Raw genomic sequence first — 22,887 nt, forward strand, 5'->3', positions numbered from 1 at the left:
GGTTATGATGATGTAAATGACGTTGTTGCATTTGAATGTTTTGTTAGTATAGCCCACGAGACGCACCGCTGCTGTGTTATGCCTTCAAAATATTAGAGAAATATAGAAGCTCAATGCGGAGAAGATCTTAATAATTAGGTTAAAACCGAAACCAAGCCATTCACACAGAACGCATATTCAGTGCATTTTTTAGACGGACAAATATGACTGCTGCACTCGCGTCTCACACAAGAGATGCTTAGAAAGCTATGCAATGTTAAAACAGTTTAAACGTTTAGAAAACACGTCATGAATTTGTGAAGGTTTATTCCTTTTCACTGCGTCTCATATGTTTTTAAAGGCAATCTGTGTGATGGGCGCTTCGGTTCCTTGGATTAAGTAATGCATAAATACATGATGCTGTTTTGTTCATAATTGTTTATGCAATTTACGAAATTATATTTGATTTTTATGAGTTAATTTAGACGTAATTCACATTGCTCATATTTTGCTCATTGCGCCCTCCTGTGGCCTCGGTAGACAAGACAAAATTTTCCTTAAGACCTATTTAATCTGCATATAAAACATTAGAATTTTATTTTGTGTTTGATTGTTAAAACAACAAATATTTGTTGTTTGTCTCAATAAATTGGGTTCATTTAAAAATACAGTAGTTACATTTTTTTTAAAATTCTATTGCTCTTTGTTTTAAAAAAGATTATAAAAAATGTCAATAATTATCGATACCGAACGATATGAAACATTATATCGTTGATAAATTTTTTAGCTATATCACCCAGCCCTAGTCTGAACCCTAAACACGTTTTGTCAAAAAAGCCGTTTTGTCCACTTTCAAGGCAACTCGAGTTCACGTTTTACTGCAGAAGCCGACAAGCACAATAAATTGGGTTCATTTAAAAATACAGTAGTTAAATTTTTTTTTTAATTCTATTGCTCTTTGTTTTAAAAAAGATTATAAAAAATGTCAATAATTATCGATACCGAACGTTATGAAACATTATATCGTTGATAATTTTTTTAGCTATATCGCCCAGCCCTAGTCACAGGTTTAAAAGAGTTCTTTAGCAGTGTTTATGTCCGAACATGACGCAAATGTCAACAGAACAGAACAAAAAATTTGCGCTTTTATAAAATTATTAGTGTTTTTAAAGATTAACTGTGTGAGTGAGTGTTAGATGTTGGCAAAGGTAATCTAAATGTCAAAATAGAGGAATTAATGCACAGTTGAAAATTCTAAATTAACATACTAATACATAAAAAAAAAATCTATTATCAGCTGACAATCGATAAAATAGCGATATATTATGCATCCATGTGCAAAACTCACGTCACATTGCTAGGATGTTACTGTGTAGTTGCTAGGGATGTTTTGGGTGGTAACTAGGGCGACATAAATATTTTCGCAAGTTGCGAATTTAATTTATGTAAACAAATTGGAACATCGTAGAGCAATTTATGAATAAAGCACTTTTTCATTCAGTTATTCAGTCACATGCAAGTAAATTTATTTCTGACGTAGTTTATGTTCATGTCTTCTTACCTCAAAATTGACCTCAAACAAGATTAGCTTGTTTTGGAATTTTGTTGCGTATTAGTTGGCATCGTAGTGTTTCCATCCAGTTTTATAATTTGCAGTATCCCAAAATTCGCATAAATACATGGATGGCTTGGATTCTTCCTTCATTGTTAGAATTTGTAATTTATTTGTTTACTTTATGTTGTTTTATTGTTGCGAAAATTGTATGTTTGAATGTTTAGAAAAGTTGAGTCCTCTTTATTTAGTATGCAATTTCTTGTGAATGTGCGTGACTTCAGATTAGTAAAATTATTTGCACTACCATGGTGTGTATGATTCTGATAATAAATTAAAATATGATAACAAATTCCAGTTTAGCTGACAATCGTTGCGACCAGATGAGTGAGTGAGTCAAGAACTGATTTAGTCTGATTTGTGAACAAATGATTCATAGTGCAGTAAACAATATGTGCTACCAATCACTGTTTATGATTATGATAATAAATTAAAATAATATAATAACAAATACCAGTTTCCAGCACCAAGTGGCATAATAGACAGTTTTTTACAGCTAAATTAACTGGAAGCGACTGACATCAGAAGCCTCGCACATTCAAGTTAAAGCTCTGACGTTAAAAATAAAAAGGTAGATACATTAGAGTTTTAAACTTACAGTTAGAGATTTGTTCAAAGCTTTAAATATGAGTAATAATAATACTTTTTTTCACATGGTAATACAGTTATTGCTCTCATTTCGCACCGTCTGACTGATAAATATCTGTTGCTATTCTGTTCAGTTGCCGTCTCGCTCGGCTCATTAAGAACAGCACTGAACCGATAAAGGCCAAGATAGGAAAATATCTTTATTGTAAATTAATTATAAATCAATTTTGAGGCTATTACCGCTAAATGGACCGTCTAAAGCACCCACTTCATTATCGTCATGTGATGGTGGTAGTAAATGTACACAATTAAAGCATCTGTGAAATCCAGACATGGCTTTTTTGGTTTATACAAATAACATCCCGTGAGATGCATATATAATCAAAACCTAGGCGATACTCAAAGCCGTAATAGTGTTGTGCTCGCCGATATCACTTTGCAAAACAGGGCAGGTCTGTCTGCACACTCCATCTATTTCCTCAACTCGTGTTATTCTAATAGCTCAGACTGCTGGGAGTTTTCAAGCTCTGGTGGGAAATGGAAAACAAGCAAGAATTGCATAATGGTGTCTCTCTGTATTCCTTGCCCCCCTTGCTTATGCCCTGCAGAGGACGGAGCTTTTTACAGGCCAGCCCGCAGACAAGACCAGGGTTCTGGGAGTCACTCAATCCCATCGGCACCTCAGAGGGAGTAGGGCGTCTCCTACAAGAGGACGCAGAGTCCTTCTATGACACATTTGTGTTCTAGGCATCCTAACCAAACATTGTTTATGAAGCCAATGTGTTTTTAGCACATTGTTGCATGGTTTCTACGGTTTTCCGTATGGTTGCTTGATGATTTCTTTCTGGCCCAAATCTCTCTTATGTTCACACTTGGCACACTTAGTTTGGTTAGATTAAAACATCTCTTTTGTGATTGCTCTGTTAGTGCGGTTCGTTTAAATAAGTGTGATGTCCAGTGTCTATTTGTTTTCCAGAAGTTATGAGCAATGAATAAATGTCCTTGTACTTGTTTAAACTATAGTTGTGCGGATTGTGCAATCCCATGGATTGTTGTCTATTAGAGCTATGAACTTTGAATAAATCTGTTGAATGGCTCGTTACTTGAATGCAATTCGCAAGAGGAACTTTGTAGTTTTTGTTTTCATCTGAGCACTGAAAATGGTTTTGTGTGCCTTACTGGTGGATTTACAGTCTCTTGTTTCCTTTGGTTTGCTTACACAGTTCTGTTTTACCAGATTATGAGTAGGGCTGTCGCGATTCGTCGATTTTATTCGACTATTCGATTTTTAAAAATCCTTGACTTCATTTTGCTCGCATCGACTATATAATAATAGTCCGGCAAAATACCGGAAGTGGCGCATTTCACAGACAAGAATGTATAAAACACATTATTAGTCTGTTTTTCAAGGCTGCATGATATATTAAACCCATTTAAAAATCATAATTAAGCATAATTGTGAATTCACAAACGTTACGATTTAATTAAATAATAATATGCGATGCAGTTCTAATACAGTATATGTGCTTTAATTATTTACATGAGTGTAGGTTAAGTACGTGTGTCACACAGCGGCTCTGTTCACAGTAGTTCCACAGGAACTGTTATCATTTACTTGTGTGGAGCGTCTCAAACTCCATCTCTGCATGTTGTTGTTGGACATTTGAATGAAATGGTGCTTGGTCAATATTAAACAAGGATTTGATCGTACAGCAATGTGTAAAAACAATCGTCAGGCCCTTGGCGCCCCTTGCAGGCCTTTGTTGTAATGCGTAATGTACATTAGAGCGCGTTAAATATCGCATGCGATTTATCGTGCAGCTCTAAATAAAACCATATGATTTTTTACTTTTGATACTTTATTTGAACTAATTATTATTGCCTCATTGCTATTATATATGTATTTTAAGTCATATTATGAGCTGTCATTCATATGTTGTCATGGTTTTACTTCCAGTATTTAGATTTTTGCAGTCATACCACACCTTTACTCAAAGTAGCATATATATGCTAAGTCTTTGGTAAATTTAGTCCCATATAATGGATGTTAGCTTGAGGTGTCAAGAGACACCTCGAAGGTTCTGTCGTCAAGTTCTTCATTTCAAGTCCATTTTGAGCTGGCTGTGATCACACCTACCCAAAGCAATTTCAGGAGGTGTTTTGTTAGTTCATTAGCACTGGAGATGTTATGAGCTGTAACCTGCATTTTAGAAGTTTGTCAAGTTCAATATGGCTTGACGCAAGTTAAACTTCATCTCATAATAGAATAAGAATGGTATGTTGTTTTAAGTTTAGCCTTAAGTACCTCCCAGAGAATTTAGGCTACTTTAAGCTAGTGCTTTAGCTATGAATGATATTACCATCAGCTTTGTTTAACTCAATTTACCAGATGTTTTAAACTGATTCCCCTTCAAAATCTGATTTTGAACCTTGACTTTTAAACTTCCTTGATACAGTTTATACATTTTGTGCATCAAAGATGTAGCTCAGTGGTTAGCGCATATGCTCAGACACCCTATTACATTTCTTCTGTACAAATAGAATTAAAAAGCAGATTTTTGCTAATGCTCTTTATTAGATGTGTGGTTGACCGTGGCTAGCAGAGTAGAAATCCTGCAGCACGTTTGTGCTCCAGCTTGAACTGAAGCCAAGCCTATCATTGGTGAACAAGGTCTAGGAAAAATCTCTTTTAAGGAGAACCACAATGTTGCCTAAACAGCTTCAGGATCCCACATTGACGGCTGGATCCAGAAATAACAGGAACTAACTTGGTCATGAGGCTTGTTGGTGTGGATGTGCTATTACAGAGGTGAAAATGGAAAACTGGTTTGTTTGGGACATTGCAGCCATTATGTTTTTCCTAACTTTGTGCTTCCAACTTTTTTCCATGTACGTTACAACAACAAATTTACCAAAAAGGCTTGCTTGCTGGTGGAAAATCCAGCTGGTAATGAATTTATAGCTGGACATTAGCAAGTCCAAGCTAGCCATTAGTGCTGATAACTTGTAGAAAATCTTTGACTAGCAGCAAACCAGCCTACAGTTGGTTATGCCATCTTAGCTGGTCTACCAGCTTGGAAACCAGGTACCAGGTTCCAAAAAAAAGTTGTTATTCACTCATAATCTTCCCCTCTAGGAAGCTAACTGGTAATCATTGCAACTGTATTATTGAGTCAGTGAGACAAGAACTGATTGAGTCTAATTTGTGAACAGATCATTCAGGGAGGTTTCAAATGATTCATTAAAGATCTGACTCAAACAAATTCTTTGTTCACAATCACAAACTAATATCCTTAGGGCAGATGTTAAGATTTTTCCCTGCAATTAATAATTAATTGTAGTGACTAGATCAGAGTCAGTAAGTCAGAGACTGATTCATTCTGATTTGTGAATGAAACTTTCTGTTTTTTTAAACCATTGAAATTAGTCATTGAAGATCTGACTCAAAATAATGATTTGTTTACAATCACAAACTAATGTTTTTTGGACAGATGTTAAGGTTTTCCCCTCCAGGTAACTGCTAATCATTGCAAACGGATTATTGTCTCAGTAAGTCAGGAACTTATTCATTCTGATTTGTGAACACATTTTTTTAACCATTTCAAATGATTCATTGAAGGTCTGATTCTTGACAAACCAAATGATTTGATCACAATCACAAACTAAGTTAGGGCAGATGTTTTGATGTTCCCCTCCACTCCACTACTGATCGTTGCGACTGGATCATTAAGTCACTAAGAACTGATTCATTTTGGTTTGTGAATGAATCGTTCAGATTTTCTGAATTATTTCAAATGATTCTTAGAAGATCTGATTCAAAAGAATTTGTTCACAATCACAAACTAATGTGGTCAAGATAGATAAGGGGTCTCCAACCTTATGTAATTTGAGAGCTACTTTTTAAAAATGAAAGTGGCTGTGAGCTACCCATGTTTTATAATGCTTAAATTTCTTAAATAACTCATCAATCCAAACTTTTATACATGGTATTATTAAAATGTGATGGAAATGTACACTGAAGTCATTTCACCATGTTTTATGACGAAAACCAACAAATAAAATTAGCAACACTACGCACCTTTTGATTGCATAAACTTTTAAATAAAAACATAAAAAATTATGGCATGTATGTACAACATGCACAACATGTACAACATTTTATAAAATTATAATATGTATAAAATGATAAACCTCACATTTCAGCCTCTAAATCTTTTTTTTTTTATGAAAAGGATGAGTCAGAATGGTGAATAATATTTTATCTGCTCCATAAACAGTTCTACGTTAGCTAATATGCATTCTTAAAATCTCAACACTTCAGATAACAAGGGAGGCTATTTTCCATCGACAAGTTAAGATTTACAACAAATATTTAGGTCAAATTTTCACATTGGTTTCAGCAAAAACAGCAGGCAGGCTGAATGAATGAAAATGTAAATCCACTGTCTGACAGCAGGTGGCACTTAAGTAAAAGCAGAAATAGAGCTGTTTCCCGGTAACCTCTGTTAACAAAGCAGCGCTGCACTTATAAACACTACTTTATTACGCATTACACGGTGGGAAGAGGAAAAACAAATGCCATCGAAACTTTTCTGAAGACAGTCGGTTCCCTATTATACATTCATACAATTAATTCAATTATATATTCTTTCATATAATTTCTTTCAGCAGTCTGCCTTATGTCATGTTTTTTCACCAAAACGAAACCTACTCTGCGTGTTGCACCTGTTTGAGACTCTTACTAACTTTGCATAACGCTGAGCAGTAATATCAATCAAATACGGGTTTAATGATAATTAAAATATGAAATGGGATAATTAAAATAACCTCACGGCCGGTATGTCAAAACATAATTAATTTGCATTGGAGGGGGTGGGACACCTGTCTATATTAGCTCACTCTGATTGGATGAAAAATACGTCTTGGCGAGCTACCTCCAATCAAGCTACTGGTATCTCGTGAGAGATGTGTTGGAGTAAAGGAAAAGAGCAACTGGCACATTTCTCAGAATGTCTTCTTTCTGTTCTACCAACAAAAGTCATACAAGTTTAGAAATGACATGAGGGTGAGTAAACAGAATGTGAATTTTTGGGTTGGAGCTGTTTTTAGCTGGATTTTCCAGCAGGCCCGTCATCTTAGTTTTGCTGTTGTTTTCTCACTGCATGGCTATGAGCTGCTCTGTCTAGCGGCCAGTGCCCTATTTAGAGCAGCATGTGTCTGTTGATGCCACATGCATATGCAGTCTCAGGGAAAGCTTGTTGACCTTGATTGGGATTCCATGGAAACCGAGGAACACGGCTGAATGGGAGCATGTGTGGATGCATCTGGGACGACTGTGGGTTGAGAAGCACAGCTCAAGGGAATCCAGCCGTCATCTTCACATGGTGTATTTTTATCAAACCATCTTTGTCAACAAATGTCCCAGTCACTGTTGACAGCTGCTGCTGATGCTTGAGGGGCGGCGATGGAATATAAGTGGAGGCTGAATAATGAAGTCGGCTGATGCTATCTGACCCGTTGACTCTAGAAGTCTGGTTATAATTTCAGATGAATATGTCTTAAGTAATCATAGGCTTTGTTCATATTTCCAAATCTGATTTGGTTTCAAATCTTCAGGGCTGACTGTTGGTGCTTTCATTTTGCAAATGATATTATCTGATACTTTTATTCAGATATTGTTGTGAATATTCACTGTTCTTTTTCTTTCCTAGATTCTACATCGAAAAAGGCTTTCATAACAGAGGTACGTTCCTTTAACACATATCAAGAATCTCTATTGTTAGACTGCAAGTGAACCTGTTTATGCAGGGATTGCAGTTTGGTGGTGTCTCATATTTTCACTCTTTACACCAGATGCCTTCATCGTCAGGCCAGCCGGCCCATGGGAAGAAGATCGGACACAGAGGTGTGGATGCTTCTGGAGAAACCACATATAAGAAGGTGCATTGCGCCTATTCAGTTTCAGCAACTTTTTCTAGATTTGATTCCATTCCGATTATTTTAGTTACTTCTAAGGATGCATAAAATTCTGGAACCATATCAGCCAATATTCTACTTCTAATATTCTTTTGTGTAATTTTTTAATGTTTTATATTGGTAGATATTGTATATTTAATTGTACATGCTCATTTTCTCTCTTTTTACATTTAGATTGCCTTTGCCATAATCTAACGTTAACCTGAAATTAATCAGTTTCAACAACTTTTTCTAGATTCAATATTGATTCCATTTAGATTATTTTAGTTACTTCTAGGGATGGACAATATATTGGTACCATATCAGCTGATATTAGCTGTTTTTTTTTTTGTCTTACAGTTTTTTTATTTGAAAAAATCTAAAATATTTGCTTTTTTTTACATTTTATATCGGTTAATATTATATATTCAGTTGTACATGCCAGTTTCCTCTCTTTTTACATTTGGATTTTACATTACAAAATAATGTTGAATTTAAATTTTGACCATTCATCAGTTATCGGGCATAATATATAGAAAATAACTGTATATATATAATAATAATATACAAATTATTTATTGGTTTATCTGTATAGACCAGAATTGCAATATTGCTAATAAGCTCAGCAGAAACGTGGCACTAGGTGAGATCAAAACAGAAAATACAGAAGATAAAACTTTGGGTTTAGGGTTAATACTTATGTGACTCACATCATCCATATCAATGTGACACATCCTCCATATTCTCTTTAGACCACATCTTCAGCACTCAAGGGGGCCATTCAGCTAGGGATTGGCTACACGGTTGGCAACTTGAGTTCCAAGCCTGAACGGGACGTCCTCATGCAGGATTTCTATGTGGTGGAGAGCATTTTCTTCCCCAGGTGCGCTATCTGTCTGAGGTTGAGGGTGGATGTGGAATTTCACATGCAATAAATTATCTTTTCTTTGTTCTTCCAGTGAAGGGAGCAACTTGACACCAGCCCATCATTTCCCAGACTTCCGTTTCAAAACCTATGCTCCTGTCGCCTTCCGTTACTTCAGAGAGCTCTTCGGGATACGGCCGGATGACTATTTGGTGAGAAATATAAGCTAAAGGCTGGATTTTATAATAAATGCTCGTATTTATTCAGGACTCATTGAATTCATTGGCATTGTTCATGTTTGTGTTCGTCTTTAGTATTCGCTCTGTAACGAACCACTGATCGAGTTGTCCAATCCGGGAGCCAGTGGCTCAGTCTTCTACGTCACCAAGGACGATGAGTTCATCATTAAGACAGTCATGCACAAGGAGGCGGAGTTTTTGCAGAAGCTTCTTCCTGGATATTACATGGTGAGTTGCTGTACTTTGACGGATGCACTTCAAATTAGTGGACAACTATTATAGGTTTTCAGTGTCCAATGCCTATATCGGACATTGAGCTGGGTGTATATATTATGCAACACTTATATATTGCATGATATAGTAATGATATGTAGCCTATATAAAAGGGAAATGCTTATTTTAGACAATATTAAATTAATTTTACAACTGACACAATGGTAATAAACTAATATTTATGGTCAAATATCAGCCGATTATATGCCAGGCGAGTATTTATCGACTTTTTACATTTTTCAGCTACAAAAATTTCTCTTTAAATATACAGTTTATGTTATTTTGTTACTTTTTGAGAAATTGTATATTGGACCATATAGTTTTTTGACTGATATTAGAATTTATCAGGCAACATTTTAAGCAAATATTTAGTGTTTTATTTTTTATTAATTCAGACAATAAATTATCGTCTGTTTGCCAGAACATTAAAATAATTAATGGACAAAATGTTATTATTGTTGCATCCTTATTTGAAACTAATGCGTAGTTTTAACATCCAATACCGATCGAGAGAGCAGGGTAATAAATGCTGCATGATATAATAGTTTAATTATATCAAAAAAATATGTAGCATAGATAAAATTGCTGAAACACTTATTTTACATTATATTTAATGCATTTCAGAACTGACACAATGGTGAACTAATATTTATGGCCAAATATTGGCTGATTATCTGCATGGCCAGTATTTTTTGGTGTATCACTGATACAGACCTCTACTATTTACATTTCTGAGCTACAGTAATTTCGCAGTAAATGCATAAGTTATGTTGTTATTTTGTTAGTTTTTGAGAAACAATATATCGGTACCATATTGGTTATTGACCGATATTAGAATTTATTAAATGTTTTATGCAAAAATGTTTTTGTTTAAATTATTAACACTGTTTTATTTAAAAAAAATTTGGTTATTGGCCATAGCGTGAAAATAATTATCGGCTTACTGGTATCAGCCAGAATTTGATTATATTTACATCCTTTTTTGAAATTAATGGTCAACCGATATTGGCTTTCAGTGTCCGATACAATATCTAGAGAGTAGATTGGCTTCAGTATCTGTATTCTGCATGATATAATACATTGTAATGATAGAAAATAAGTTGTAGCCTTAACAAAATTACGTTATATTTAATGTATATATTAGTTTATCAGCCTGGCCGATATATCGGTATATCACTAATGCAGACCTTTATACGTTTTTCAGCTACAATAAGGTTTAAGCTAGGATAAAATACACTGTTTATGGTGCACTGTTTAATATTCTGTACTTTTTGAGAAACATGCTTCCCAGCCTATTATCACATGCTGTCACAAATCAACCGCCTGGTTAAACAACAACACTGCTGATTACCCAACAAGCTATTTTGAACTAATTTCTCCTGAGTCGATATGTCTACTATTTACCCGAATAACGAAACAAATGACACAATTAGCATGTAAGCCGTGCTCGTTCCAGCTTTCTGTCTCCAGTGGACCATTTTAGTCCACAGTATAAGTACAAAAGTGTTCGGTTTCCAAGAGAACATGAGTTTTTTTCAGTAGATGATGCCTAAATGGGTTCTCAGTGTCAGCAGAGTCTAACCAGTGACTGGCTTGGCTTGTTCCATCCATTCATCTGGAGCTAATTAGCCCATGAATGGTGATGGATCAGTTGTTGTTTAGCAACAATGCTGACCTTGGCCAGTTCGTGGTCTACAGAAACCTGTCTTTATTACTGTCTAGCTCTTTTCCTCATTCTGTTTCTCTTCTTTGATCATATCTTGTAGGACATGTCACCTATGCGAAGGTGATGCGTGTCACAAAGCTTTTCTAGGTTGGATATCCGCTTCATTGCTTTGCCTTTGTGTGGTGATTTTTAATAGGATTTAAACTCCAAACTAATTGGAATCAGGTGGTTTTATTACTCTCTGGAACATTAGCTGGCAAAATGAATGTCATTGACTTAAGGAAGGTGTTTTGTGGTGTTGAAATGGAGTGTTTTGTATCTGGAATGTGAAAAAACAAATAACTTTTACTTCAATTTAATGCATAAATGCTTTTAATATACTTGGATTAACAAAAGTGTGATTTGCATGCTATATAAAAACTCATTTTTTGACTGTTAGTGGGATTTTGTAACAATAAACAGATGTGCGTTGCAATATTTTTAAGAACAGATCATTGAAAAAAATTTTGCTGTCATTTATTCATCTACATACTTTTCCAAATCTGTGTGACTTTCTTTTTTCTGTAGAACACAAAAGGAGATGTTTTAAAGAATATTCACGCTTCACTTTTCCATATTGTGACGCCATCAAGATTCAAAAAATGTCAAAAAAGCTAAATAAAAGTATCATAAAAGTTATTTTTGTGTGAGGAAAAAGCCGAAAAATGATTTGATGAATATCTAATTTTTGTTTTCACATATTCAGACTTGAGTTGCAAGTTCCTCAAACTTAAAATTTGAATAAAAATGAATAAATAATGACAAAACTGTAATTTTGGGGCAAAATATTTCTTTAAAGAATAATAAATTAATTGGAAAAGGCTGAAAAGTTGTTCTTTGCTAAATATCTCATTTCAGGGTTTCTGTGGGTCTTAAAATGGTCTTTAAAAGTATTCACCCTTCCACAAATTAAGCCCTAAAAGGTCTTAAATCAGAGCTGAAAGACTTCAATTCATAAAGTCATGGCATTAAATGTTGTATACACTGCAAAAAAAATTTCAAAAATCAAAACTATTTTCAAACGTTTGAAGCATTGTTAATACAAGACATTTACTTTTAGAGACCATGTTGACATATTGTGTTCAATTCAATTTATTTATAAAATTTTCTTTACTTAGTCTTAAAAGGGTCTTAAACATTCAAACTTTACCTTCAGAAACCCTGTCATTTGTATTTTCACATATTTAAACTTATATTGCAAGTTCGTCAAACCTGGCACAACAAATTTTGTCACACAGAATTTCAATATCGGGTGAATAAATGATGACAGATATGTAATTTTAGAGTGAACTATTCCTTTAAAGAATAAATACTTTTCACAAAGCATGTAACCAATATAAATGTACACGATCTTCCACTGATGTTTAGCACTGCATGGATGACTTACGTTTGAATCTTTGTTGACTAAATCGTATTTGATTTTTTAAATGTTTGTTTGCTGCAGAACTTGAATCAGAATCCTCGCACCTTATTGCCCAAGTTCTTCGGGCTGTACTGCGTACAATCGGGCGGGAAGAACATTCGGATGGTGGTCATGAACAACGTTTTGCCCAGGGTGGTGCGCATGCACCTCAAATACGACCTGAAGGGATCCACCTACAAGCGACGGGCCTCTAAAAAAGAGCGGGAAAAGGCGAGGCCCACTTTCAAAGACCTTGATTTCATGCAGGACATACCAGACGGTCTCATGCTGGATACAGACACGTACAATGCCCTGGTCAAGACGTTACAGAGAGACTGTTTGGTAAGTTCTCCACAGTGTGCTGCTGTCTAGAGTGGACATGCCATTCAGAACGAAAATTGATGTGTTTTTGGTGTTTAGGTCTTGGAAAGCTTTAAGATTATGGATTATAGTTTGCTGCTGGGAGTTCACAACATTGATCAGGCGGAGAAAGAGCAGCAGGTGGAGGGATCTCAGGGCAACAGTGATGAAAAGAGGCCGCTGGCACAGAAAGCACTCTACTCCACTGCCATGGAGTCCATACAGGGAGCGTCGGCCTGTGGAGAGGAGATTGACACCGAGGACACGTGAGTGGCCGAAATTAGTCCACGTTTTGACACATATAAAGGATATTTAAACAGATATGTGGCACATTTTCAGATGCATCAAAAAAATATGATAAAGTAACGGATGCAATGACAAAATTTTGGCCGATATGATGAAGCTTAGTAATTTTTCTTCATGATATTACTGATAACCGATTCATGGAATTCTATACTATTTTGATACTTTTTTTCTTTCTTTTATAAAATCTGAATTTGTGTTTGTAATCTTTATAAAACCTGGATAAAATTGAAGTCCTGTCCTGTTAGATATCCTGTTTCATCTGGAAATGAATGCTATGGAAGCTAAAAAAAAAACACTTTTTTAGAAGTGAAAAGAAACGTTTTTTATTTTTGCTTTGTTTTGTGTTTTTATTCTCTTTACTTTTTTATTTGATTTGATTCTATTTAGACTTTATCAGTCATTTTTTTCTCTGAAATGATTTTTTAAGATTTAGCTAACTTTGGGAAACAAAATTAACATGCTTTTCAGCATGTTTCTGTTTTTATTTTGCCTGAATAAATAAAACGTGTTTTTTCCTTGAATTTGTGTTTGTAATCTTTATAAAATCTGAATAAAATAAAGTGTCCTGTTAGAGATCCTGGTTCATCTGGAAATGTGTCACATTATAGAAGTAAAAACCTGCAAACAACAAATTCATGTTGACTAAACAAACAAACAAAAAAAATTTAGAGGTGAAGACATTTTTGTTTTCTTTTGTGTTTCCTTTTCTGTTTTCTGTTTTGTTTTTATCTTATTTTTATTTTATTTTGTTTGATTTTATTTAATATTTATATAAATACAGATTTTTAGAAGTGAACAGACATATTTGTTGTGTTTGTTTTTTTTTTGTTTTGTGTTTTCTTTTTCTTTCTTTTTATCTTTTTTTTGTTTTGTTTTTTTTTTGCTTTTTTTTCCCATTTCATGTTTATTAGCAATTTTTCTTCTTAAAGGAGTTTTTTTTTTTTAAGATTTAGCCAACTTTGCTAAACACTTTTCAGCACTGTTGCAATTTTGTTCCCAAAGGTATAGCTACATGTTTAATTTCAGTATTTAGCAAGGTTTATACTTTTTATTTATTTTATTATTATTATTATTATTTTTAAAGCTTTCATAGTTATTTATTTGCTTATATTTTTTGCCTGTCAGGATGGGTGGTATTCCTGCAGTCAATGGAAAAGGAGAGCGTCTGTTACTCTACATTGGAATAATCGACATCTTGCAGTCTTACAGGTGCTTGCGTCAATCTCTCCGACTCATGTCACTTACTATTTACATCATGAAGTGTGTGATTCATTGCTGCCAGTATGATTTGGAAGCACCATGGAATTACTTTTTTTGTTTTCTGTTTAGGTTAATAAAGAAATTGGAGCATACGTGGAAGGCTCTAGTCCATGATGGGGTAAGAAATACATTGAATTTCATTGACTATCGTCTAGAATAGACCTTTTGAAATACATCAACACCATTGTCCCTTGCAAGACGCTCCATTTCATCACTTTGGATGAAAAGCTTTGGCCAAGTCAACATTCAGCTGTGTTTTCAGACTCTGTGGTCTTCGACCTCCACTATAATTCCTCCTACTTCCTTCATTTTCATATTAATAAAGCATGATCTGCTGCGGTACAGTAGCATGAATGGGGTTTAGTGACAATTACGGGGTTTTGGAGGAAATGCTTGTGAAATGCACTAATTTGGGGCCGTTTTTTCTCAGAGTTTGTGCTAATTGTGCTATTGCTGGATATGAAGCGTACATGCATGTACCACACACACACACACACTAATTTTTCTCTCGGCTCAGCAGTGAATAACGGAGATTTCTCCAACCCTGCCCATACTGCGAATGGCTCACGGTTCATTTGCATGCTAATTAGGTGTTATTTATAGACCTAGAGCTGGTGTATCTTGATCACGTCAGCTGGAGGTGACAGATATATATTACCTAAAGGTTGACTGGTTGTCTCCAGGAATAATGTATGTTAAACTGGAAACTGTCATGAGAAATTTGTAAATATGAATTTAGTTTGTACTTTGGCTCTCCAGTCAAGCATATGTTGACAGTATATTGTAAATTAATGCATGTTTTTGTATGATTTACATGCGTAATGTAAACAAATGTGACAGGTCCAATGCTATTTAAGCTCTATCACAGAAGTTTTACCACAGAATCATTTTAATTTAAGAATCAGAATTTGATTTAAAGCCTGCATGGAAATTATTAGTATTGAACAAACTGTTATTTTTTCATTTTGTCAACGGGAATAAGTCAGAATGTACTGTAATTTTTCAGATTGATTCTGATGGTTCACTTATTCTGTCTCACTTTCACTCTTTAGGACACAGTGTCTGTTCACAGACCGTCTTTCTATGCGGACAGGTTCTTCAGGTTCATGAGCACTACTGTATTCAGAAAGACTTCCTGTGAGTGAACTGATTCTGAGTTGAACTTATACTGCTCAATTTCATAGATTAATTTCATGTTCTGCATGAAAAATTATTGATAAAGTAATAGCGATGCACCGATATTGAAGTTCTGTCTGATGCCGATAAATATTTCTTTTAAAAACCCGATAACCGATAAATGGCTCTTGATAAAATTCTACAGTATTTGGTCCAAATAAATTACAAATAAAACGCTTAACACTAAAATTAATGATATTAAATGCTACAAATGAATTTAGGCATCACAGCATTTTAATGTACAGTAGGAAAATGGATATTCAATCGATAGTTATGCTGTACGATTTGCTAAAGATTACATTTAACAGTGTTAGTAAATTATATTATGAAATACTAAAATTTCTATAACTAAAAAATAATGAAAGCTATATAGAAATATAAAAAAGATTTTTAATAAATAAATATTTTTAAAAAACAAAATAACAAAAGCACAACAAAATTACCTAAACTTAATTTAAAACTGAAAATATAAAAATGAAATCTAATTCAAAATCTTAACGAATATTATAATAGTATAGAAATAATACTAAAATAGCACTGCATACAACAAAAGCATGAAGTGAACATGAGCTGTCAAACAGACAAAATCATTAGTGTCTTTAAAGATTAACTTTAAGTGAGCATTAGATAATGGAAAAGGTAATCCAAATAAAAAAAGATGAAATGAGCATGTACAAGTAAATATCTGGTATTGATCAATTTTATAAATCTGTAATATCGGCCGATAACTGATACAATTTTGATATATTGTGCAACCCAAAAAGGTATTTTAAAAATAACATCTAAAATTTAAATGCCACTTATCATGTCACCAAATAAAAAGACAAGTTAGTTATTATCTAGTGGATATCATACTACAGTTGATATTTATTTTTAGAGAAAAATTAAAGCCACAGTGTTTACAAGTTTTCAGGAAGATCCTAACCTTAACCCTGCTAATGAAAGAAATGAAATACTTAATTTGTGCTTATGATATTGAACCTGTTTTAAAATTGAAGTACATTTGTAAACCTGTTTCTTTCAGCACTGAAATCCTCTCCGTCAAAGAGGGGTCGTGGGGGTCTGGCTGCGGCCAAGTACAGCGGTCCCGGAGCAGCCTGGTCGGCCAGCCAGCTGCCATTTGTGAGAGACGATAACATCTACGACCTGAGAGGAACCCGAAGCTTCCCCACACTGGAAGATGATGGTAAACAATAGACAAAGTACATTCTTTGTTCTCAGCCATGTGGACTTCATGACTTTAGGCACATTTTTAAATTCGACCCCGTTTCAGGTCGGACGGATGTGCTTCCCTGCACCCCTCCCTCGTTCGAGGAGGCCACTACAGCCTCCATCGCCACCACGCTTTCCTCCACCACCTCCCTGTCCATACCAGAACGCTCCCCATCAGACACCTCCGAACACCCGCGCTACAGGTAACACCCGGTCTGTCCATCTGTAATATTTCAGCGTCTCGGCCATAGCAGGTACAATAAACTTTCTGTTCTCTTCCGTACAGGAGACACACCCAGTCCAGCCATGAAGAAACGTAAGTCAAACAGAGACTAATTTGCTATCCTAGTTTCTATCCTGTAGTCTGCTTCCAAGACTTCTGAAGCCGTATGGTAGTTTTGTGACTGAAATGACCAAGTTTGTTTCCTTAGCAGACTTTACAATGTTTATTTCTCTCTTGGGCTTAATGGAAGAAGAACGATTCGTACCTTAGTGATGTTGTTCATGTGGTTTGGTTGAGCCCTCTGCTGGTGTTGTTGTAGAATGCAGGATGAGGACCAGCAGACCATCACAGTGGAGGTGGAAGTGGAGGGACGATACCACAGCGAACCCAACCTTGTGGCTCCCCAGGTATCGCCGGAGATCAGGTATGCACTCAAAACTGAGAATCTGCTTGCACGTAATATTTAATATTTACTTATGAAAGCCAAATATTGTTGGACATGTTGAAAAGAAGGTCTCGAAGTGTAATGAAATTAAGGGCGAGTCAAAAAAAAGATGATTTAAATGCAAATGCATTGTCGCTGAATCAAGAGCAGTGGGAATGAGGAATTAGAAATGTGCTCCATTAAGCTGAGCTCAACTGCCGAAGCTCCTTATAGTGATGGGAAAACGACACTATGGCAACTGCCACAGAGGAACATAACCAAACAGGAAGCGCTTAATCACACTGGCAATAAGTACCCAAATGTTTTTGTGTTAGTCAGGACCAGTGGCAGTACGCCCAAAAATATTATTTCTATAATAAATAGTAATATAACATGAATGTATAGTTAAATATATTTATTCCTTCTTTATTTAAATAATATTTATTTATTATGTAATTAAAATATTTATTATTTATTCATCCTCATTTTACTGCAAATCAATGTGACTTTTGAAGCTTTGAAGATATTTTGAAGAAAGTTCATGCTGCACACTTCCATACAAATATAGTACCACTAAATAAAATTAAAACTAGTAAAAATTACAGTTTTTGTAAATTGATTGAGCTAAAATAAATAAAATAAAATAAAATGTATATATTAGATGAAAAGCTTAAACTTAAAAAAAACTTACAAATGAGAAACGGAAATAAATAAATGAAAGTACTAAAATTACAAAAAAAACTAAAACTGAAATAAAAATAAATTATCCCCTTAACTGTCACCGTCCCACCTGTGGGACACTTGGCGCTCTTTTTTTGTTGTCCTTTTTCTCTGTCAAATCTTTGATTATATATAAAATAAAATAAAATGAATATAGTGCATTTTATTTAGAATAAATTTAAAATTCTGTAACTTTTTGATACGTTAATTTTTTGAATAAATTCAATTTTTGCAATAATCTGCTTTGGCCTGTATTCCAAAGTGTTCATAAATTACAACAATTTAAGTTTGGATAGTGCACTTTCATGCCTATTTTAAAAAATGGGGGGGTGACAGTTAAGGGTTTTTTAAAGCTGTATAGAAAAAATAATAATAATAATGACAAAGGCACATAACAAATTTACTAAAATGTAAGCAAAATTTAAAATGACAACTGAAAATATAAAAATATAAGTTAATTCAAAATATTCATGAATAATATAAATGTCTATAAATAATACTAAAATAGCACTGCATACTACAAAAGTATATAGTGACCATGGGCTGTCAAAAAGTGCCAAAAAAGTGGTCCATAAAATCTAGACTCTATATTCCAACTTTTCTGAAGCCATCCAATAGTTTTGTGAGAAGAACAGAGTGACGTTTGATGGTTTATTCCCTGAAAATCTCTAAATAATTTTTTTATTTTTCTCCTCCACATGTTTAGTGAAGCTGCAGAGACGTTTCTAGAAGCCTCATCCTCCTCTGTCCCGGCGAGCCCCAGGATAGTGATAGAATCTGACGGCGGCAGTCAGGCCTCGGGCTGTACAAGCCGTGCCTCTGTGGACGAGGATGATGATGTGCCAATTACAGACATTTATTTTGTAAGCCCTCCACTCCTCTGAACTAAATATATGTTGTTTTTAATAATGTTGTGTGGCTTTTATATAGAAAAATGCATCAGAGAAGAGTAAGAACCACCAAAGGTCAAAACATAAAAGAACATAATCAGATGTGTCTGCACTGCAAAAAAAAAAAAATGTATCAGTATTTTTTTGTCTTACTTGCCAATAAAATTAAGTAAACATTCTTAAACATGATAAATTTACTTGAAAACCAAGACTTAATAAGAGAATAAATCTTGGATCAAGTTTATTTTTCTTAACCCATTGTGAAATTGTTTTCTTCTTTTTAAAGCATAAATAACAATATTTAATGATGTTTCTAGTTAAAATATATATAAATTTAAAAAAACAATCCAATGCTGTAACTTTAAAATTCATGGTATATTCTATGATTTATTCTGAATTAAATGTATCTTGATTAAAGGATGTTTATATATTTTTACTTGAAAAACTTGGTAATGTTTCTCCAAAAAAAATCAAAAGAAAAAATAAGGAACTGTATATTGCATAAAGAAAAATGAAGCCTATTTTAGAACCAGAAGCATTTTTGCATTTTGCATTTTTATGACAATATTTAAAGAATATTTTCCACCAAATTCGCATTGACATGCTTATTGCTGTCATGCAAAAAGCAACAAGAATATATTATTTAAATTGTAAAGTATGTATACGTCATGTTAGTATTTGCTATATTTTTTATTTATACTGGTTCTTTTTTGTTTTTTACTTAATTACAGTTACAAGAATTTCAAAATTTCAAAAATGTAAGGCTTTCATACTTAACTGTCATGAAAATAATGTCACAGCAGTAATAAAAATAGGACTTTTAGATTTTATTCATGTAAGATCTAATTAAATTTTTGGGTGAATTTAACCATGACATGTTTTTGCTAGACTGTGAGATTCATCCAGTAGTAAACAGTGCTAATGTGACCAATGTTGGATTACTGGTAACTAAAGGAAACGTCTCCCAACACTAGATGTGTTTGTACGACAGAATCTCACAGAGGGTCTCTGTTGGCACGTGGGTGGGTGTTTGTGTGCCGAGGTGTTAGGAGCTCCGCTGGTCTTTATTTGTATCTTCTGCATGACAGTATAAGACCCATTGAAATGAAGTTCCAGTCCTTTTGTTTATTTCTAAATGCTGAGGATCATTGTGTGTTCATTTTGAATGACACCAGTACAATATACACATTCTGTCCCATGAATGACAAAACACATGGACGTGCCAATGCATCTACAGGGATGTCTCCGAGGACAGCCAAGAAAAACAGAGAAATAGCTATCATTATCATTTGTTTGACACATTGAGGCTCTTAAAATCGGTCGTGTGCTGAAAAGGGGCCTAGAGATGCACAAGCGCCACCTCTTGAATTATTCATCCATTAACACCCTGCACCTTCGCTCTTTCCTCTTATTAATGGAGCTGTCGATTTTTTCATTTATCGACTGCTAAACAGCACTTCATCTCCTTGACTTTTTCATTACCATTCTGCCATCTTTCATTATTTGTCTTCCATCTCTGTTTGTCCATGTCTCTTGTAAGTTCTCTGATGGCAGCGTCTGTGTTTGTCAGCCCGTCACACACAGAAGAAGGCACATTGTAAGTTTTATAACTGAAACACTTGAAACTAGTTTTAGAGGTAGTTAATCAGAACAAGTTAGCCTCTGAAGTCTGCTGTATATCTAGACTATTGTAGCTGTTTTTGTAACCTTTGACTGTTAGAATTAAACAGGCTGTTGTTGTTACTGTACCTTTAAGACTTATGTATGCAAATGAGCCCACCATAACAAGTGTGAAATTGTTTTGAAAACTTGAGGTAAATAATTGCAGCTGCTCAGTATATACAGCCGTATAAGTCGCAGCTTCAGATTACAGTAAGCTGTTTCAACATTGTGAAAATGACAGGGTTGTTTAAACTAAAATCATTAAAAAAAAATTTTACTTTAAATAAAATAATTGTTAAGTGAAATATAATAAAACGAAACTTAATTTCAGCTAGTTTCCAAGGCAACATTTCTCGTTTTCATTTTGATGTAGTAGGATAACTAAAATCAAAATACAATTTTATAAAAACTATATCGAGATATATATAAATAAATGAATAAAAATGTCAAAAATGCACAATAAACATTTTTAAAACTTTAACTAAAATTACTTTAAAGAAAATATATATATATAAAAAACTAATTAAAAAATGTACTAAAAACATAAAATGATAAAAAAATCTCAGTTATTCTAAAATAACACTGGAAAACGTTTAGCTAGTATTTGTAATGTAATTTTCCATTATTGTCCCCTTCAAAAACTAGTCTTGGAGTCATACACAACTGCATAATATTTCTAAGACACAGGAAACATTGTCACACAATCAAGCGACATAAAATTACCAAAAAATCACTCCATTATTAGTTTACTAGCTACTAGTGTTATATTAACAAGCTTCTCGCTCGTTAAAATGTACTAAATATTTTTTAATCACTCTTCCTAGTAATAGCATATATTATTTTAAAGAATGTTTTATAGTCTAATCAAAATATAACAACTTTCTCTACAACTGAAACAACTTTTCTTCTCTGCTGATGTAATGAAGGCCGTATGGGCGGGGACAAATAATAGTAGCCAATTATATCAATGCTTGCTTTTTGCTTTCCAATCAAATCCTGATGGATAAAATTAAGTCCCACCATGCAATATTTTTCATTGTTTATTCTGTTTCACATGGAAATACCTTATATGGTAAGTAAACTGTGTCGCGAGTCCCGTTTTTTTTTTATGTTGTCGTTACGAAATCTATTCGTTTGTGATTGTTTTTCTTTCCCTTCAAAGTTTCTCTTTTTTTACTCACCAGATTACAGCTTTTGTTAATTCATAAAATCTTGATTTTAATCTTTGAGCAGTGGCTAAAAAATATATACATTCCGATAAATTCGCATTGTATGTCAATCAGAATCAAAATCAGAGCTACTACTTTTCCAGCGTTATTAACGTTCACAGCAGATCGTTTACTAATCTCTCTTTCTTACCACTGCATTTCTGATATTCCTCACTCTTGTCTTTCTGTCTTTCTTCCTCTCTGCATGTTTCCACTGGCTGCCTCTGTGTGTCTCCACCCTTTCTGGCGCCCTCTGCTGTCTGGCTTGTGTAAAAGCAGCCTCCAGAAGACAAAGGCTGGGTATATTCTCCTCTGCACTTCAACTCAGGGCCTAAAACCCTGGCAGAGGATGAAGAGGAGAGTGAAACAGTAAGTGCGCGCTGTGTCGCGGTCGTCTTGGGTTCGTGATTCTTGATGTTGACTGTCCTTTGTCTGTTATTCCTTGCATATTAATTGCATAAAATTCCATTTTAATGTGTCCCAACAGTAATCAGACCTCGGGAAAGAGGGGCAGCTACAAGGTTTGAACTCTTCAGATGTCCTCATAATGTCCGGAAGCTCTATTGGTCGGATTTTTTCGCAACTTGAGCATCATTTTCATCGTCCTTTCACCCATTCCATAAACACCAAGCAAGTAGTAATACCAATGTCCAGACATATTTATGAGTAATAATGAAGATACTTGTTTAATTATTTTTTTGTTTTTCATTCATTGTTTAATTTACATACCGTGAACGTGTTTTGATTTGAGATCTGGGATTCAAGACTGTTCCCAAGAGTGGGCTGTGCTTTATTATTTGTATTTGTATTTATTAGTGTTTTTTTGTT

At 34.4% G+C, this 22,887-nt stretch overlaps 1 protein-coding gene across 3 annotated transcripts in view; it reads left to right on the forward strand.

The window, feature by feature from the left end:
- Positions 1 to 22,887, forward strand: part of LOC107655246 (phosphatidylinositol 4-phosphate 5-kinase type-1 gamma-like) — a 27,411-nt gene that overhangs the window by 3,380 nt on the left and 1,144 nt on the right. The window contains exons 2-19 of one of the 3 annotated variants that reach the window (XR_001630410.1): positions 7,891 to 7,922; positions 8,033 to 8,119; positions 8,887 to 9,017; positions 9,094 to 9,211; positions 9,314 to 9,466; positions 12,661 to 12,960; positions 13,039 to 13,244; positions 14,410 to 14,493; positions 14,614 to 14,662; positions 15,597 to 15,681; positions 16,745 to 16,906; positions 16,994 to 17,135; positions 17,219 to 17,248; positions 17,475 to 17,579; positions 19,006 to 19,162; positions 20,730 to 20,786; positions 22,339 to 22,428; positions 22,547 to 22,625. Coding sequence is in view for 1 of the 3 variants with exons in the window: in XM_016442695.1 (XP_016298181.1) it covers positions 7,891 to 7,922; positions 8,033 to 8,119; positions 8,887 to 9,017; positions 9,094 to 9,211; positions 9,314 to 9,466; positions 12,661 to 12,960; positions 13,039 to 13,244; positions 14,410 to 14,493; positions 14,614 to 14,662; positions 15,597 to 15,681; positions 16,745 to 16,906; positions 16,994 to 17,135; positions 17,219 to 17,248; positions 17,475 to 17,579; positions 19,006 to 19,162; positions 20,730 to 20,786; positions 22,339 to 22,428; positions 22,547 to 22,549 (1,991 nt within the window). In the remaining 2 variants the exon portion in view is untranslated. The remainder of the gene's footprint in view (positions 1 to 7,890; positions 7,923 to 8,032; positions 8,120 to 8,886; positions 9,018 to 9,093; positions 9,212 to 9,313; positions 9,467 to 12,660; positions 12,961 to 13,038; positions 13,245 to 14,409; positions 14,494 to 14,613; positions 14,663 to 15,596; positions 15,682 to 16,744; positions 16,907 to 16,993; positions 17,136 to 17,218; positions 17,249 to 17,474; positions 17,580 to 19,005; positions 19,163 to 20,729; positions 20,787 to 22,338; positions 22,429 to 22,546; positions 22,626 to 22,887) is intronic. The other 2 variants (XM_016442695.1, XR_001630411.1) reach the window with 2 other exon arrangements.

This window comes from Sinocyclocheilus anshuiensis, unplaced genomic scaffold (genome assembly GCF_001515605.1).
Source record: "Sinocyclocheilus anshuiensis isolate Anshui unplaced genomic scaffold, SAMN03320099.WGS_v1.1 scaffold735, whole genome shotgun sequence".
NCBI classification, from domain to species: Eukaryota; Metazoa; Chordata; class Actinopteri; order Cypriniformes; family Cyprinidae; genus Sinocyclocheilus; species Sinocyclocheilus anshuiensis.